The following is a 19,693-nucleotide window of genomic DNA, read 5'->3' as shown; positions in this document are numbered from 1 at the left end:
GTGCAGAGCACTGCACACAGTAAGTGCTCAATAAATATGATCGATTATGTAGCTTTCTTGTATTGTTAAGTTTCCTTGTGAAGAGAGAGAAGACTTAGAAGAAGTGGGAGGGAAGCACACATTCACTCAGTAATGAGTGGCTTTCCAGTGTTTTTTCACTACCCAAACAAAATGGCTAACACTAATCCCCTGTGGGGTTTAACGTGAGGTGACTGGTTTGCTTTTGTTCAACTGATTCTTCAGTCAGAACTGAGCACCCCACCTACACCACGGAGATGAAGGCTTGAAATCCCTAGTGCAGCTTAATGAGGCATGTCCAAATACCTGGCATTCATGACAATCTGTTTCTGAAACTTAAAAAAATAAGAAATATTTCACATATTAATAGCTCTAAACAAAACTGGAATAGGGGTTCATTTCCCTTGGAAGCTTTCAATACCCCATCTTTGCATAATGGAAAGATTTACTAGTGCCTTACCCACCACCTCTGTTTTTCTAATTTTTGTTCTCATTTGCGGATTCAGCCAGAATGTGACTTCTGTTGACCTCAGCTGGAAAATAACTATATTAGAAAAGTAGCTTTTTCAAAGGGCAAATGGCAGCTACCAAGATCTTTTCAAGTTTAATAAGCAGGGCTTTGGGAGAGTCATTTGCCTAAAGTCATCACCAAGCTAGAGTATTTAAAATGTGTTTGGTTTTCTTGCATGGGATCAACAAAAGCCTCCCAAATCAAGGGCTTTATACAGCTCTGTGTGTGAGAATATTCTCAGGCTACAAGAAAGAGATGTTTTGGGAAGAATTAAAAAAAAAATCATTTTCTAGGTTTAGGTTCTTTGTTATGCTATTTAATTATTTTCCTTCTTGCTTTCTAGTCCTTTCCCCTTATACAGCTTCTGGCTCTCCCCTTAAGCCACACTGCACTTGACCATTATGTCTGTGAAATGGGCTTAGTGAGGAGTTTGGAAAAAGGACTCTGTATTTATGTGTATTTTTCCCACCAGCCCTAAACAGAAAACCTTCTCCATAGTGTGTCAGATCACCAGCTCTACTTACTTATAAATTTCTAAAAAGTTTACTGTGCTGTCCTTAAGCCCTACAGCTTACCTATTCCAGTTGGTAGACGTGAAAAAGCAGAAGGATAATATATGATCTTAAAAAAAAGTACATGCATTTCTTGTTCTATTATCTAGCAAAACAGTAGCTCTCTGAGTTTATCTTATTTGGGATATAACAAAGCTCTGGTTTCCAGGAAGTACAATAGCTCTAGAAGATCTACTTCTTCTAAGATACCCTATGGGCAGCAACAGAATATCAATATGTACAACAATAGGAAATGCTTTGTAATATATACAACACACAAGATAAATATTTTTACTAATATTTTATTTCCATTCAGCCAAGGGACAATTTAGAAATGATGCCATCCTAACCAGACAACTGAGGAAAATGAGAGCATTAGCGAAGTCACTGTTTTGAATCCTGGCTGTCAATCATCTTGATTGAAATAAAACCAGAGATATCTAGAGGTATAATAAAATGTTGCATGAAAGGATTCAGTATTTGTAGGGTGTAATAAAGTCTGTTTAGCTCTATTTCCAATGCCACAGAGTCCAGAAGAATGAGTCCCATTTTCTGTTTCTTATGCCTCAGGATTTGTTCAAGACATCTTCTTGCCTGGAAATGACTGAACATAAAAAGACATATAGTTAAAACTGAAAACAATTTTTGAGTCATGGAAAACAAAATACAAGCTTGTTTACTGTTAATCTTCTAGGTACCCATGAACATTTTACAAGAGAAATAATTGATTGTGACTGATTAAATGAATATTTTTGAATTCAAATTCATATTTCATGGATTGGTTTTCACTGGTTTTGCTGGTTTTCTGAAGGAAGACAGCATAAATTTGCTGACTGACTATTCCTTGGTCACAACCTGAATCTGAACAATTCAACTGTCTGTTCTATTTAATGTTACACAATCTTTGCAGAAACCCACTTGAAAAATCAAAAGTTCAGCTATTTTATATTTTTCATCCATTTTCACCCTTTAAAGATGCATGTTTTAAATAAGCAAGAAAAGCAGATTTACTCATTATTACTCAGAAAGCTTTCCTAACTCCAGAAACCCTAAACCTGTCCAGTCTCAGGGTGAGGGATGTCATTTTCATAAACTAACAGTAAATCCAAGCTTTCAGGACTCTGGGTTGTGTTGGGAGGCTGTTTGATAACTACAGTGGTTCTCTCATTCCTACTCACTACTGTCCTTGAGGAACCTGCCTTCACAATTTTTAAACAAAGGGAAGGTTGGGGTGGTTTGGGCTTGGTACCCTGCTTCGGAGGTGCCCAAGGACTGCTCTCTTCCAGAAGTCTCTTTATGGTTTTGTTTAATTTACCCAATTTTTCTTTCCCTTTGGGCCTCCTCCTTTAAATTGTGAGCCTCCTTTTAGACCAGTGACCTTATCTGAATGAAGAGCCAGATATCTCTGCCCAATGTTCACTTCAACTATACTCAGGACACATATCATACATTTCTCAAAATTGTAGGTGCATTGTGAACCATTGTGTCATGGGGTATGTTTTCCCATAGAAATAAATGGAATTTGTTAGTTTTCTGTTCCAGAACCATCCCTGACATGATGACTGAGCCCTTACAGGTATGGACCACTCCCTGCCACCACCTATTTCAAGGGACTTTTGTGAACCCCAAACAAGGCCCCTAGCCCCCATCTTATATCTATTTATATATACAAATATATATATAAAACCAGTGGCTTGCAAGGTCACACAAACTGTGCTTCTATCACCATTTCCTGCAGAAAAGGGACAGGGAAAAAATATTAGGGGATCATGATGCTCAATAAATATGATTGAATGAATTCATCCAAATCCTGGCCCCACCTCTTTGCCCCAGTGGTGATGAGCCAATTCAGGTTAATCCAGCCATGTTCCCTCTTGCTGTTCTTTGTCAGCTCAGTGCAGCTAAGAAGGCCTGTCACCTTAGGGACCTGAAATTGCTTAAGCCTAAAGTATATCCACTATAGTAAGGAGTGGCAATTTCCCACCAAGCCACCATTCCCCCCTCCCTGTCCCGCTGAAGGCAGTGCATAATTGAGGGAATAAACTAGTGCATGGCTGCAGGTTTTGAATGGAAAGCAGAAGAGTTGGGGCTGGGGGGTGGGGTAGTGTGGAGCAGCTGAAAGGGTATCTCTCAATATCAGCTGAAAGTAGCACAGAATCAGGATAGGACAGAAGAATGCTCCATCTCTCTCATTCCCACTCCAGCTCTGCTACCTCCCTTCTAAGCCCCTGCCAAAGTCCAGCACTAGACTGTTATCTCCCTGAGGTCAGGGATTGTGTCTACCAACTCTATTGTACTGTACTCTCCCAAGTGCTTAGGACAGTGCTCTGCTCTGCCCCTGCTCTCTCTCCCTCCCTTCAGGCTCGTGTCTCCTCCTGCCTTCAAGACATCATCATCTGGATGTCTGCCCACCATCTAAAACTCAATATGTCCAAGACTGAACTCCTTATCTTCCCTCCCAAACCCTACCCTCTCCCTGACTTTCCCATCACTGTTGACGGCACTACCATCCTTGCTGTCTCACAAGCCCACAACCTTGGTGTCATCCTCGACTCTGCTCTCTCGTTCACCCCTCACATCAAACCTGTCACCAAAACCTGCCGGTCTCATTTCCGCAACATCACCAAGATCCGCCCTTTCCTCTCCATCCAAACTGCTACCCTGCTGGTTCAATCTCTCATCCTATCCCAACTGGGTTACTGCATCAGCCTCCTCTCTGATCTCCCATCCTCCTGTTTCTCCCCACTTCAATCTATACTTCACCCTGCTGCCCGGATCATCTTTGTGCAGAAACGCTCTGGGCATGTTACTCCCCTCCTCAAAAATCTCCAGTGGCTACCAATCAACCTACACATCAGGCAAAAACTCCTCACTCTCGGCTTCAAGACTCTCCATCACCTTGCCCCCTCCTACCTCACCTCCCTTCTTTCCTTATACAGCCCAGCCCACACCCTCTGCTCCTCTGCTGCTAACCTCCTCATTGTGCCTTGTTCTCGCCTGTCCCACCATCGACCCCCGGCCCACGTCCTCCCCCTGGCCTGGAATGCCCTCCCCCCGCACATCCACCAAGCTACCTTTCTTCCTCCCTTCAAAGCCCTACTGAGAGCTCACCTCCTCCAGGAGGCCTTCCCAGACTGAGCCCCCTCTTTCCTCTCCCCATCCCCCCACCTTACCTCCTTCCCCTCCCCACAGCACCTGTATATACATTTGTACATATTTATTACTCTATTTTACTTGTACATATTTACTATTCTATTTATTTTATTTTGTTAATATGTTTTGTTTTCTTGTCTGGCTCCCCCTTCTAGACTGTGAGCCCACTGTTGGGTAGGGACCGTCTCTATATGTTGCCAACTTGTACTTCCCAAGTGCTTAGTACAGTGCTCTGCACACAATAAGTGCTCAATAAATATGATTGAATGAATGAATGAATGAAATACTATTAATCAGTTGGAGAGGCCAACCTGTAAGTTACTGATTGAGAAAAGTGGTGGTGGACAGAAGGGAAGAGGGGGAGGAAAAAGACCTGTCTTCCCTGCATCAGGTGAGGCTTATGATATGCAGCTATGTCAGCAATTAGTGCAATGTCTGGATGTTTTGCATTGTGGTTGCTCAGAATCTGAGGTAGATACAAGAAAATCAGCTCAGACCAAGTCCCTGTACTACATGATGATGATGGTATTTGTTAAGCCCTTACTATGTGCCAAGCACTGTTCTGCACATGACACTCACAGTCTAATTGGGAAGGAGAACAGGCATTTCATCCTTATTTTATAATTGAGGAAACTGTGGCACAGAGAAGCTGAGTTGGGGAAGATTACATAGCAGGCAAGTGGCAGAGCTGGGATTAGAATTCAAGTCCAGAGAAGGAGCATGGACTAGTGGAAAGAACCTGGTCCTGGGTTCTAATCCCAGCTCTGCCACTTGCCTGCTGTGTGAACCTTGGGCAAGCCACTTGATTTCTCTGGGCCTGTTGACAATGATGATAGTATTTGTTAAGCCTTTACTTTATATATATATATATTATATATATATATATATATATAATGGTATTTGTTAAGTGCTTACTATGTACCAAGCACTGTTCTAAGTGCTGGGGCAGATACAAGGTAATCAGGTTGCCCCACGTGGGGCTCACAGTCTTAATCTCCATTTTACAGTTGAGGTAACTGAGGAACAGAAAAGTTACGTGGCTTGCCCAAGGTCACACAGAAGACAAGTGGTGGAGCCGGGATTAGAACGCGCATCCTTTGATTCCCAAGCCCATGCTCTTTCACTAAGTCACGCTGCTTGTCTGTACTATGTACCAGGCATTATACTAAGCGCTGGGTGTCATGCAAGCAAATCAAATTGGACACCGTCCCTGTCCCATGTGGGGCTCACAGTCCCAATCCCCATTTTACAGATGAGGTAACTGAGCACAGAGAAGAGAAGTGACTTGCCCAAGGTCCCACAACAGACAGGTGGCAGCACCAGAATTAGAACCCATGACCTTCTGATTCCCAGGCCTGTACTCTATCTACTACACCAAGTTGCTCACCTGTAAAATGAGTATTCAGTACCTATTATCCCTCCTAATGTGAGCCCCATGTGGGACCTGAATATCCTGTATCTACCCCAGAACTTAGTACAGTGCTTGGCACATAGTAAGTGCTCAATAAATACCATGGTTATTATCACTATTACTAGGATCTGACTATATGATATGCAAAAATCCATATCATTGCAGGAGAAATACCTGATGTCTAGTAGAGACATTCAAGAAGCTTGTGGAAGGAATGTACAAAGAACAGTCTTACTATATGCTGTAAATTAAGGACAGCTTTAAACACCAGATTTTTGTATCTTAAAACCTCAATGCATGCAGGGTAGCCATTCACCTGGTTTTACCTGGCAGGCCAGATTTGGCACCAGACCCTTTTATATCCAGCATTTTTTTATTCTTATGTTTATATTTTCAGTTCAGTTCCTCCCTTCACCTTGATTCCTGCTGTCTAGTTCCATGGTTCAGTGGGATCTGGAAGGAGAACACAATGGCTCTGGAGCAAATTGGAGTGGTGGGGAGGACTCAGGGTATTCCTGAGGAATATTCTATATTTGGAGGAAATTGGGTAACTTCTGTAATAAAACTGTATCCATATTTTGTCATAACGATATGCTGCTTGCCATAAATTATGCAAGTGATAACACTTGCATCTTGGGGGCCAGTATTTTTGAGTGCCATTGGTCACCCTAGGAACACCAGATGTGTAAGGACTTTGCAATGCTAAAACTCATACTGAGAAGCAGCGTGACTTAGTGGAAAGAGCATGAGTTTGGGAGTCAGAGGTGGTGGGTTCTAATCCCCACTCCGGCACTTGTCAGCTGTGTGTTTTTGGGCAAGTCACTTATCTTCTCTGTGCCTCAGTTCCCTCATCTGTAAAATGGGGATTAAGACTGTGAGCCCCACATGGGACAACCTGATTACCTTGTATCTTCCTCAGTGCTTATAACAATACTTGGCACATAGTAAGCACTTAATACCATTATTATTATTATACCTAGCAGGTCTACCCAGAAGTTTAGATGATGAAATGTAGTTAATTTGAGGGTAAAGGGAGCTTTTGTCCTCTAACTTCCTATCTTCCCATTCTTACAGCCACCCCACACTGGAATCTAGTCATCATCATCAACAGTGTTTACTGAGGATCTACTGGATGCAGAGCACTATATTAGATGCTTGGGCATTTTTGACGGATGTAAAAGACACAGTCCCTGCCCTCGAAGACTTTACAATATTGCAAGTACATCCAATATCTTCTCTCTTGTAATATGGGAAAGTCTGACCATATTGGAATCCAGATTTCAGAACTCTAAATCGAAAGTTCATAAAGCAACAACATGTACTGCTGAAATGAAAGCCCTGAGTTGTTGCACACTAACACAGCCTTGCTTGCACAGTCTTCTGGTAAGGAAAGCCAGAGTGAGTCTGCCTGCAACTTTGATCTCCCACATGATGGCTCTCTCCCCTCCCTTCCCTCTCTCTCCCTCAACCCCTCTTTCTCCATTAAAAAATCAAAATTGAGCCACTTTTCCAAGTGACATTGGAATTCAAAATGTCCAATCACTTTCTCCCCACAACCCCCATCTATATATTCAGGTCATTCCCTGATCATTTATCATTACCCCTGTCCTTGAACAATTATTGACTTAAAGATAGAAGCACCTGTGCAGACTTGAAAATTGATGAGCAGTTTTTCTACCTCAGTCTTCTGCCTCTTTCTTTTTTACAGGCCAATTTATAACCCAGAAGATGCCTTTCTCTGCATTATTTTGATCTTTTGAATATTCTATATCTGTCAGTTTTACACACCCACTTCTCTTCCTCCCTCCTCATCTGTTCCCCCGTCCTCATACACATGGTCTTTGTCACAAAATAAAAATCAGTTTGTCGCTTTGCTGTTAAAACCTCTTTCTTTTAGAATACATGCCACACTTTTTCAAACTTGGGGTCTCACATCTTTAGAGTCAAAACTGCCCTCAGCAGGTCTTCAAATCAAAGGCTTAAAGGTGTGCTTTGGTTGGTTTCAGATATAAACTGTACTGTTCCTCGTTATGAGTCCAGTTTCTAATGTTAATGGAAAACATATGGCTGTGTTATTTAATCTGAATTTATCCTACCCAAGTATGATATAGTTGTGACAATCAATCGCCATGGTTAATGCTCATGAGCTGAAGAGGTCATGATTTAAGAGATTCTATAGGTGCATTACCATGTTGTATGCAAAGGTTTGGTTATTATTCTGCAAAGCCTTAGTTCTTGCTTTTAGGTGATACTTTAAAATGGAGTTGTGATTGTTGCCCTCTCCTAGACTTAGGTTTCTATGGCAATCTACAAATAACTTGACAGGTGGGATGAATACAAAGGAAGTGTCACTGCCTAAACTCATTCTTTGGATGCAGATGACCTTGGCTTAGTAAAGGGAAGTTGACTATTAAATGTAGTTCTTGCTGGCTGACTCAGAATGGAAATGGAGTATTGCTATTTTAAGTAAATTACTCAGCTAGTTATCTTATTTTTCCTGTATTTTCCCACTGAAATAAAGGTGACAAGTGAAATAGTTAGAAATGTTGGTGCAGGTAGCATATTCATATTTAATCATGGAACATTTCATCATTGACAGTATAGTTTTGGACAAGGTAAAAGCCATTGCTAACATACAGTTTACATGTCAGTCAATCGTATTTATTGAGCACTTGTGTGCAGAGCACTGTACCAGACATTTGGGAGAGTACAAAATAACAATATAACAGACACATTCCCTGAAAGCAAGCTTTATTGCTTCATTTCAACTATGAGAAAAATGATGGGAAACAGAACAACTTAAAAGGTCATATAAAATTATGCCCTGTTATTTAGGATTCTATGGTTGCATGTATAGAAGTTATGTGGGTAAATTTCATTATATGAACAATACTCTGGTATCCAATCCTGCCAAACAGCTTGAGACAATCTTCACCTCCATAATTTGTCCATTTTCAAATTAAAAAGAAAACTTTCCATTTTGCATTTAGGGTTTTTGGGGGGAGGGTGGGGGACTTGCTTTTGTTCTTTTGTTCCTATGTACTACAGTCATATAACCAACAAGGTAACCAGATGGTGAGCTGCAATCAAACAGTCAGACTAGTTGACACTATCTTTCTTTCACTAGGAGATGTGCAGTGCAAAGCCAAACTATTTTTTTCCTCCATTGTCCAATTATTTGGATACTTTTGCCTCGGTGCTAATTTCTTTTTTGATGGGAACAGTTTTGCAAGGGTTAAGCTCTCTGGGTATGAAGGTTAACAAATGGGAAAAGCCTAGTGGCTGAAAACACCCAGCTTCCCATACAATTGGGCATTTGTGCATGAACAAATCCTCTAGGTGTGGAATTAGCTATTTACATGGTCGAATGCCTTTTCCAAATAAAGGCTGAGCTCTGGGTGTGTGTGTGACCGGCACCTACATGCCATAGAGAATTGTATTCCACTCTGTTAGTCTGAGAACGTATGCTGATGCCTTTCACTTCTGTAAAGAATCTGTGTGATACACAAGGTAATTTGAGCATTTCATAAGCCAGTGAGTAGGAGAGAGGCTGTCTTTCACTTTGCAGAAACCTCTATTCCCAGTGTAAGGAACAGAAATTTTATTCACCAATTGGAACATCCAGAACAATATCAAATGCGCAGATGATTGAAAGGAACCATTTCAGTGCTGAGAAATTGTTTTGATAGCAGCTACTACAAATAAGATTGTTTGCACCTTCTGCACTCATTAGTCGCAGTGGAGTGTATTCCTATTTTATTTGAGTCTGTGTAGTTGCCTAGAATATTAGTGAGCTTCTATACTAATGAGTACTTGTTGATTTTAAAAATTTAGATTATTGCCTATTAGGATTCATTTCTAAATTATAGCTAAATTCTAATCTTATCTTTACAAATCAAAAAAGCACTCAAGACAATCACACAGCCCCAATGCAACCCTTCATAAACCTTGTTAATGTCAACAATCACTCCCTTGGTCACTTGGTCCCCGTCTTCAGCAGAAACATAGTTCATTAACCATTATGCTCAAACAGAAAATCACCTAAGTAATTTTCTAGTCCTTCTTTTGTCACTGATTTTAGAAATAAGACAGTAGAGAAGATGATGACAATTTCTTAAAATAGATGGGTAAAGGCAGGTCACTTAGGTGACTAGGTTTAAATAATTCACCACTTCTTAGTATTGTTCCACCAAAGGAATTAACTTGTATCTACCCAAGTGTTTAGAACAGTGCTTGACACACAGTAAGTGCTTAAAAATGCTATTATTATTGTTATTGTTATATTTCCAGCACAATATGTACTGGAATTATTTCAAATACTGAAACCCAAAATCAAACCACGAATGCAACAGAAGACAAGAATAGGACATCAGGTTACATGAAAGCCAACTGAATAATTTCCAAAGCAATAATTTCAATGTTTTAGTTAAATAATATTGGTATTTTCCTGGAAGGCTGAAAAAAAAATCTGTATCCAATTAATGATTTGTTATTTCCTTTTACTTACCTTTTTGAGGGGACAGGCAGCCATAATGATAATAATAGTAGAACTCCCTCATACCTTATCTCGCTGATTTCCTACTTCAACCCAGCCCTCACACTTCACTCCTCTAAAGCCAACATACTTGCTCTACTTTGATCTATTCCATCTCTCTGCTGACCCCCTTGCCCACATCCTCCCTCTGGTCTGGAACACCCTCCTACTTCATATCCGACAGACCACCATTCTCCCCGCCTGCCAAGCTTCATTAAAATCACATTGCCTCCAAGAGGCCTTCCCTGACTAAAGCCCTCATTTCCCTTACTCCCTCTCCCTCCTGCATCACCGTGCACTTGACTGTGTACTCCTTAAGCACTTTCATACCCACCCAAGCCCCACAGCACTTATGCACATGTCCTTATACTCCACTATTTCCCCTATCTGTAATGTATTTTAATATCTGTCTCTACTGGTAGACTGTGGACAGGGATTGTGTTACCTAACTCCAACGTATTGTACTTTTCCAAATGCTTAATACAGTGCTCTGCATATAGTAAGCACTCAATAAATACCACTGATTGATTTAAGCACTGAATTTGTGCCAAACACTGTATTAAGGGCCGGGGTAGATAGAAAGTAAGACAGAAGAACAAGCTCCACTACAAAGAGCATTTCTTAAAATTTACTGGCTGAGCAGTAATATCTTTGGAATACACAAGGATTTAAATTACATTCCCTAGATGGTGTTACGGCTCAATAGATTGATTTTTTTTTCAAGTTAGCCATAGGCTCAACAATCACCAATTCATTCTTGCAATTGCTAAATATAATACCAAGAACAATAACAAGAAGGCAAGAAAGATGAGCGAAAGCTAGAAACAGCTTGTAATTTTATTCTGGTGAGGACTTATCTGCTTCCATCCCCAAACATTCACTTGGACACACATAGCAGCATTTACTTTGTGCCTTGGTGCATTCTGTATGAAAATAGGACTTTTTATAGAGAAATGGACCCTGTGGTTAATCACTGATTGCAGGTGCATTTTTCATTGCACATTTTACCCTAGCAATACCTTCATCCTTCATGAGAAAAGTACTTTCTAACCTATTCCACCCAGCCCATGCCTAACAAAGAACAACCATAAAGATTTCAAACTTCAAATGAAGCTTTATGAAGAATATGCTTTGTTTGTCTCTAAATCTTTTGCTGAATATTACCTCTTTCTGGTATTCACTTGAAATGAAAAAGGATTACTTTATATTTACCTGTTTCTTATGCCAGGGGAACTAATTTTGAGCAGAAAGTAGCCTCACCAACGTGAAACATTTTCCTTTTCTTTTTTCCTAGCTCTTCAAACCACTTAAAAAAATTTTAGCAATAAAGGGCATGTGGTGGGCAGCATGCTTTGTCATTTACTTTGACAGGATCTTATTATGATAGTTCTGGAAGTGACCTTCATAAAACACTTTTTTTTGGCTCTAGGTCCTTCTCATGTTATAGAATTTTAGAGTAAATTGTAGAATTGCTACTTTTATAATTAATGGTTCTTGGGGGAGTTGATGAATATGTTCTTTAATGGCACTAATGTCTGGAGTATGTACACATCTATAGTTGAATAAAATGTATATTTGAATGATAATGATAATTGTGTATTTTAAATTGTGGTGCTTACTATGTGTCAGGCATTGTACTGGGGTGGATACAAGCAAATTGAGTTGGACACAGTCCCTGTCCCACATGGGTTCACAGTCTTAATCCTCTGGACTGTAAGCTCATTATGAGCAGGGAACATATCTGTTAATTCTCTTATATTGTACTCTCCCAAGTGCTTAGAACAGTGCTCTGCATCAAATAGCATTGATTGATTGAGTTCAGATGAGGTAACTGAGGGACAGAAGAGTGTAGTGACTTGACCAGGGTCACACAGCAGACAAGTGGTGGAGCAGGTATTAGAACCCTAGTACCTCTGACTTCCAAGCCTGTGTTCTATCATTCATTCATTCAATCATATTTATTGAGCACATACTGTGTGCATAGCACTGTAGTAAGCACTTGGGAAGTATAAGTCAGCAACATATAGAGACGGTCCCTACCCAACAATGGGCTCACGGTCTAGAAGGGGGAGACAGACGACAAAACAAAACACGTAGACAGGTGTCGAAATCATCAGAACAAATAGAATTATAGCTAAATGCACATCATTAACAAAATGAATAGAATAGTAAATATGTACAAGTATCCACATGCTGGCCATGCTGCCTCTCTGAAGGATTATATGTAACTTCTTAGACTACCCACATTCTGAATTTCGAGGCTCAACACATTTAATGGCAAAGTGGAAACTATTTTTTGTAACCACTATTTCATTTCCAGTATGATTCCTGGTGTATTTTCTAATTTACTGAAGCTGGTTCCTTTATGTGATGGTTAGTATTTGGAATCCTCCCTCCCATCAAGCATGATGGACCAGTTTCGAACTGAAAACCTGGGTGAATAACTCCCCACCTACAAAATCCTCCTAAAATCACATCTCCTCCAAGAGGCCTTCCCTGACTAAGCCCTCATTTCCGCTACCTGCCTTTCCTTCTGTGTTGCCTATGCACTTGCATACATATCCGTAATTTATTTTCATGCCTGTCTCTCCCTCTAGACTGTAAACTCCTTATGGGCAGGGATCGTATCTATCGACTCTCATATTGTTATTACTTTCCCAAGTGCTTAGTTCAGTACTCTGCACACAACTACTCAATAAATGCCCATTAATAATGGTTTATGCAGTGCCACTCACACTCATCCTTGCTGGTCTTGTTCCACAATAGAAAGATTCATCCATTCATTCATTCAATAGTATTTATTCATTCATTCATTCGTATTTATTGAGCGCTTACTGTGTGCAGAGCACTGTACTAAGTGCTTGGGAAGTACAAGGCAACATATAGAGATGGTCCCTACCCAACAGCGGGCTCACTGTTCCCCCTTCTAGACTGTGAGCCCACTGTTGGGTAGGGACTGTCTCTATATGTTGCCAACTTGTACTTCCCAAGCGCTTAGTACAGTGCTCTGCACACAGTAAGCGCTCAATAAATACGATTGATTGATTGATTGATAGAAGGGGGAGACAGACAACAAAACAAAACATATTAACAAAATAAAATAAATAGAATAGTAAATATGTACAAAATAGAGTAATAAATACGTACAAACACATATACAGGTGTGTATATATATATATATATATATATTTTTTTTTTTTTAGATGTGTGGGGTGTGGGGTATGTGCACAGAGGTATTTTTGTGTACAACAAACAGCCAATGTGTCCCTAGCATAGTAGTGATGTGTTGTAGTGTCATAAGTGTTCATTCATTCATTCAATCATATTTATTGAGTGCTTAGTGTGTGCAGAGCACTGTACTAAGCGCTTGGGAAGTACAAGTTGGCAACATATAGAGACGATCTCTACCCAACAGTGGGCTCACAGTCTAGAAGGGGGAGACAGAGAAGAAAACAAACCATATTAACAAAATAAAATAAATAGAATAAACATGCACAAGTAAAATAAATAAATAAAGAGTAATAAATACGTACAAAGTGTCATTAGGTGGTTGTCTTGGTAGCCACTGTGGTCTTTGCTGCCCCCACATTAGCCATCTATTTTTCAGAATTCCTGCTGAGCCAGCCTTGTCCACCTCCTGGAATGTTCTAGGTGGTTCTCCATTCAGAAACCTTGCTCACTGATGGCATTACCCCAGAGCCATTCCTTACTTTCAGAACTGGGAGTAGAACCCAGATCCCCTACTCCTTGCACAGGACCAACAGTAGGGCAACAGGATGGTCAGAAACGCTCATAAAAAGGGGATGCTTGGGCTGAGAGCTCATGCTTCTGTTTCTAAACTGCTTTGTGAAACATTCTGGGTATGGTGATTCACAGTTAGGTCCTTCACCAAGGAGCTCTGGATACCAATCCATGATATCAGGAACTCCTATCTCATGTCTTTGGATAGCAGCATGCTGTTCTCTATTGCTTGCAGACGTTAAAGACCTGGGAAAAGACTGGTACATTCAGTCCATTCTGGGCTCATGGCTCTTTACCCAGTTGGGAACATTTTAGAAAATATATTTTAAAGAGGTTTAGGTGGAAAGGAGTTCTGTATTTGATAAGCCCATATCTGATCTTGAGTTGTATATTTTATATGAAAAGAACTGTGTTTTGTGTTTGTGGTATTTTCTCAAGTACCGAGTATGGTGTATTGTATTCAGTGGGTATTCAAATATAAGTGCTACTACAATATGACATGACTGACATTGGTATTGGTTATGGGTGTACATATTGGTAAATAAGGGTATATATAAGTTCTAGATTCAGTAAAATGTCATTGTCAGGAGTACTGACTTTTTGCCACATCCTCCCTCTGGTCTGGAACTCTGTTCCCCTTCATATATGACAGACTACCCTCTCCCCACCTTCAAAGCCTTACTCAATTCATATCTCCTTGAAAAGGAATTCTCCGACTAAGCTTTCATTTCCCTTATCCCTCTGCCTTCTGTGTCACCTATGCACTTGGATCTGAACCTTCTAGTAACTTGCTATTCACCCAACCAACAGCCTGATAGCTCATATGTACATATGCACAATTTATTTTAGTGTCTGTCTGCCCTTGTACACTGTAAGCTCCTGTGGGCAGGGGCCATGTCTACCAACTCTGTTGTACTCTCCTAAGCACTTAGTACAGTGCTCTGCATACAGTTAGTGCTCGTTATATACCATTGATTGAAGGAGGCATAGAGCCTCATGGGCAGGTGGGGGGGTGCTTCTTCAGTGCTTACTTTCAGAGTATCTGTTATACTATTTCCATTTTGTGTTTTTCTGATTCTGAGGGCTGGCTAATACATATTTTGAAACATTAAAGTGAATGTTAAAGTTGACACCATGACAGGGCAGAGAAGTTTCACAAAGTCAACCTCTGTGAAACCCTTAAACAAGATAAAAATATGAAACAACAGAGAAAAAGTTATACAGACACCTAATTGTAGTCTTAGTAAGGAGATAATAGGAATGAAAATGATCTGGCCATCTGTATAGGCCTTGATCAAAAGATATCAATAGACAGTAGAATGCATGAACAGGAGGAAAGAAAATCCCCTATTGGGTTCCTTAATGCTTTAATTATTATGTGACATATCATTTTGCCAACCTATTTGTACACTTTGAAAACTAGTTAAATACACATTAGAATTGATTTGGCTAACCCTGGACTGTGAGGTGGACTCCAAAAGCCACATAATCATATGTATGGTTGTTAGAGGATTGAAAGAAGCAGACACAATTACATCAAGTCAACTACTTCCAGATGAGAGAGATCACAATTTGGCAATGAATAAAATACTGTTAGCTAAGCTGCCCTCACCATCCTAGAGTAGAAAGGCAACTTGTGCATTATGACTGATAATTGAATAATACAATCAAATGATTAGCTAGCACCTGGTGGTGTCCCCAAACCTCCATTGCTGTTTACATATCAGTTACCAGTGAAATACCTTTCAGGATAAGAAGTAGAAGGGATGTGACCAAATGAGGCCTGGCTTACAAATAACATAGCTAATTGTTAAAAGAAAAAATGGCCACATTTGTTAATCAGCCATAGTGCTTTCATGGCCGGATAACGAGATAAATAAGCTATTCTAAGTCCAATCAGTCATAAGAAAATGTTTATAAAATGTGTATATATAACATGTATCTTTTGTTTTTCAAGACAAAGTTACTGATGGTAAAAATAATAGCCCAAAGTTAGTCATGATTATTAAGCACTTCCAACATCTGAAACACTGCCACTAAACCCTAGTGAAAATACAAGGACATTGATTCAGGCACTGTCCCCTTGGCTCACAGAGGGCTTACAGTCTAAGGGGGAGTAAGAGAATGGGCAATGTGTTAAATGTGAAACTGTTTAATTGATTTTTAACTAGTTTTATTGTTGACTGTCCCATAATTAACACTCATTACTGTCTCATTGTGTGGCCCTCTGGCACCTCATCCTTCTGGGCATACAGTCCTGTGTGAAAAATTGCATTACCTGCCACAATCTTCAAATGTTATAAAAGTTGAAAAGGGAGGCTTCTTCCTGCCTTCTGCTCCACTCTACTTTCCCTGGAGCTGTCAGGTGAGGAGGTAGTGGCCAGACCTCAGGTCTTTATGGTCGTGGGTTCTGCCTAGCTTCTGTACCTAAAGAGTGTGTGGTATCTCCTTGGAGGTGGTGAGTGAGGCCTTTCTGGTCAACAGGAGAAGCCTTGATGTGGGCCATCTGCTTTCCTCATGGGCAGCAGCATGGCTCAGTGGAAAGAGCACGGGCTTTGGAGCCAGAGGTCAGGGGTTCAAATCCCGGCTCCGCCAATTGTCAGCTGTGTGACTTTGGGCAAGCCATTTCACTTCTCTGTGCCTCAGTTCCCTCATCTGTAAAATGGGGATTAGGACTGTGAGCCCCACATGGGACAACCTGATCACCTTGTAACCCCCCAGCGCTTAGAACAGTGCCTTGCACATAGTAAGCGCTTACTAAATGCCATCAGTATTATTATTCTGATGGGCTCTACTCCTGCAAGGCATAGGGCTCCTCCCCAAAAGATGATGGGGTGAGAGGATTCTCAGTTACCCCTCTGCAGATCCAGGCATGCTGATCCTATTCAAGCATGGAGGTTTGCAAAAACTGATTCACAAGCAACATACTTTTCCCTGCTGGGATCCCAGAAAGATAGTTATTTGATGAGCTGCAACATTTGCATCCTGGTTGCTCAATCTTCACAAAGGCATCTGTCAAGGAGAGGAAGTCCTGAATGCTTTGGCCTATCTATAAACTGTTCAGTATGTTGTTCAACTTATTATCTGTACTCTTGATTGACTTAATAATAATAGTTATGGTACTTGTTAAGTGCTTCCTATGTGTCAAGAACTGTTATAAGAACTGGAGGAGATCCAAGTTAATCAGGTTGGACACAGTCCCTGTCCCACATTGGGCTCACACTCTTAGCCCCCTTTCACACTTGAGGTAACTGAGGCACAGAGAAGTTAAGTGGCTGACCCAAGGTCACATAGCAGACATGTGGTGGAGTCGGGATATGAACCCAAGTCCTTCTGACGCCCAGACCCATGCTCTATCCACTAGGTCACGCTGCTTCTTTCCCTTTGGATATTTATCATTAATGCCATTAAATGGATCAATACTGCTGGATGCCTGTGAGCCAGGGCCTCCTTGCCATTAGGAATCTGGGACTTGCAAGAAGCAGCCTCCCTTGATTAGCCTAACACTATATAAGAGTGATAATAATAATAATAATAATAATAATGGTGGTATTTGTTAAGTGCTTACTATGTGCAAAGCACTGTTCTAAGTGCTGGGGGGATACAAGGTGACCAGGTTGTCCCACTTGGGGCTCACAGTCTTAATCCCCATTTTACAGATGAGGTAACTGAGGCACAGAGAATTTAAATGACTTGCCCAAGGTCACACAGCTGACAAGTGGGGGAGCCGGGATTCAAACCCATGACCTCTGACTCCAAAGCCTGCACCTTTTCCACTGAGCCACGCTAGCTCATCATCTGAGTGATGCCACAATCCACACCCTGCAGAGGTGAAGGGAGGTCAAAAGCCTGCCAGCTCACAGATCAGAGCCCCCATGCCATTGGGACTCAGAGTCTGCAGGAGTCCACCTAAACTCTGAGGTTGCTTCCCTCCTCCCACCCTACAGTGCAGAAACCAAATCTGCCTTCCCAGCCTTTAGGATGTTGGAGAGGCTGTGGCACTTTGTTCCAGACAGAGTCCTTATTTACAGAGACCATCCCCAAGACCATCTTCTGTTTAAGCTGATTACTGTACTAGACTCTTCTACTTTAAAGTGGTTTCAGTTATATTTTTCTGTGTCTATTATTCCTCCACTGTGATAACCTTATGAGATGGGGAGCTTGAATGGTTGCATGGAAGCAACTAACTCCATTGCCACAGCCAAGAATCCTGCAATTCTGTAGCACTGGGCCTGTCCACAATGGGTGCCCTAGGCTTCCTGGGTGAATCAGGTGGAGGTGATAAATGTAGACTCTTCCCACTCCTCAAGAATCTCCAGCTATTGCCTATCCAACTCTGTAACAAATAGAAACTCCTTACCATCAGCTTTAAAACACTCAATCAGCTGGTCCCATCCTAACTCACCTATCTCCTAGCCGAACCCAGCCCACATACTCCGCTCCTCTAGCACCAGCTTGCTCACTGTGCCCAATCTCATCTATCTCACTGCTGACTCCTTTCCCATGTCCTCCCCCTAGCCTGGAACTCCCTCCCATTCCATATATGCCAGGCCACCACTCTCTCCACCTTCAAAGCATTAAGATCACATCTCCTCTACCAGGCCTTCCCCTATTACGCCCTCTTTTCCCCGGTTCACTCTCCCTTCTGAGACATCTATGTGCTTGGATCTGTGACCTTTGGGCATTTGATATTCACCCCATTCTCAACCCCACAAAACTTACGTCCTAGTCCGTTGTCTCTCTCTGTTGCTGTATTGTACTTTCCAAGTGCTTAGCACTGTGCTCTGTACATGGTAAGTGCTCAATAAATACAACTGAATGAATGAATGTTTTAAATTATATATTATAAATTATTTACTTATATTAATGTCTGTCTCCCACTCTAGACTGTAATCTTGTTATGGGCAGGAAACATGTCCATTCATTCTGTTATATTTTACTCTCCCAAACAGCACAGAGTAAGTGCTCAATAAATACTATTGATTGATTGAATGATTGGACAGCACTTTCTCCTCCTTCTCACAGGGCTGGCAAGAAAGTGAGGGGTAGTGTGGCCTAGTGGCTAGAGTATGGGCCTAGGAGTCAGAAGGACCTGGCTTCCAACACCAGCTTCGCCTTTTGTCTGCTGTGTGACTTCAGGCAAGTCACTTCACTTCTCTGGGTCTCCCTTATGTCATCTGTAAAACGGGGATTGAGACTGTGAGCCCCACGTGGGACAGGAACTGTGTCCAACCCTATTTACTTGAATCCATCCCAGAGCTTAGTACAGTGCCTGGCACATAGAAAGTGCTTAACAAATACCAAAATGATTATTATTATCCACGGTCACATTCCATTTATAGTCATTTTAAGCTGATCCTCAACTTAGTTATATTTCTTGCAGTTCTGTGTACTGAAAACCTGACTAAATCTTGTCAAATGATTTGTTGAGGGTGGAGGGAGGAGGAGCACTGTGGAATTGGCAGTAGCTACACATAGGTTGGGAGCTGGAGAGAAAAGCTTCAGGAGAGGCCCAGGCAAATACAACAAGACCTGTGAAAGACACCGTTATAGGTAGGTAGTCCAGTTCTGCTTGACTCAGACCAGCATCTTACCCGAGGCATACTCTCTCCAAGGCCATTCTGCTACTGAATGTTTACTGGCCAAATACCTGTGGTGCGTGTGCAGAAGTTTCTGATAAACAAACATCCTTTGCTGTGATCTCTTGCAAGCCTTTTGAAAAAGTCTCCTTTGTGCTAGGACAGCAGAGCAAAGGGTTAGGCAGAGAAAATGAA

At 41.2% G+C, this 19,693-nt stretch overlaps 1 protein-coding gene across 4 annotated transcripts in view; it reads right to left on the bottom strand.

Annotated features, from left to right (window-relative positions):
• Nucleotides 1-1,401: 1,401 nt before the first annotated feature.
• Nucleotides 1,402-19,693, bottom strand: part of FHIT (fragile histidine triad diadenosine triphosphatase) — a 1,410,080-nt gene continuing 1,391,788 nt past the window's right edge. For all 4 annotated transcript variants that reach the window (XM_038772586.1, XM_038772589.1, XM_038772587.1 and 1 more), the window contains one exon: nucleotides 1,402-1,684. In XM_038772586.1, the coding sequence (XP_038628514.1) occupies nucleotides 1,658-1,684 (27 nt within the window). In that variant the 3' untranslated portion in view covers nucleotides 1,402-1,657. The remainder of the gene's footprint in view (nucleotides 1,685-19,693) is intronic.

This window comes from Tachyglossus aculeatus, chromosome X1 (assembly GCF_015852505.1).
Source record: "Tachyglossus aculeatus isolate mTacAcu1 chromosome X1, mTacAcu1.pri, whole genome shotgun sequence".
In the NCBI taxonomy this organism is placed as follows: domain Eukaryota; kingdom Metazoa; phylum Chordata; class Mammalia; order Monotremata; family Tachyglossidae; genus Tachyglossus; species Tachyglossus aculeatus.
This window is presented reverse-complemented; position numbering and strand designations above follow the sequence as displayed.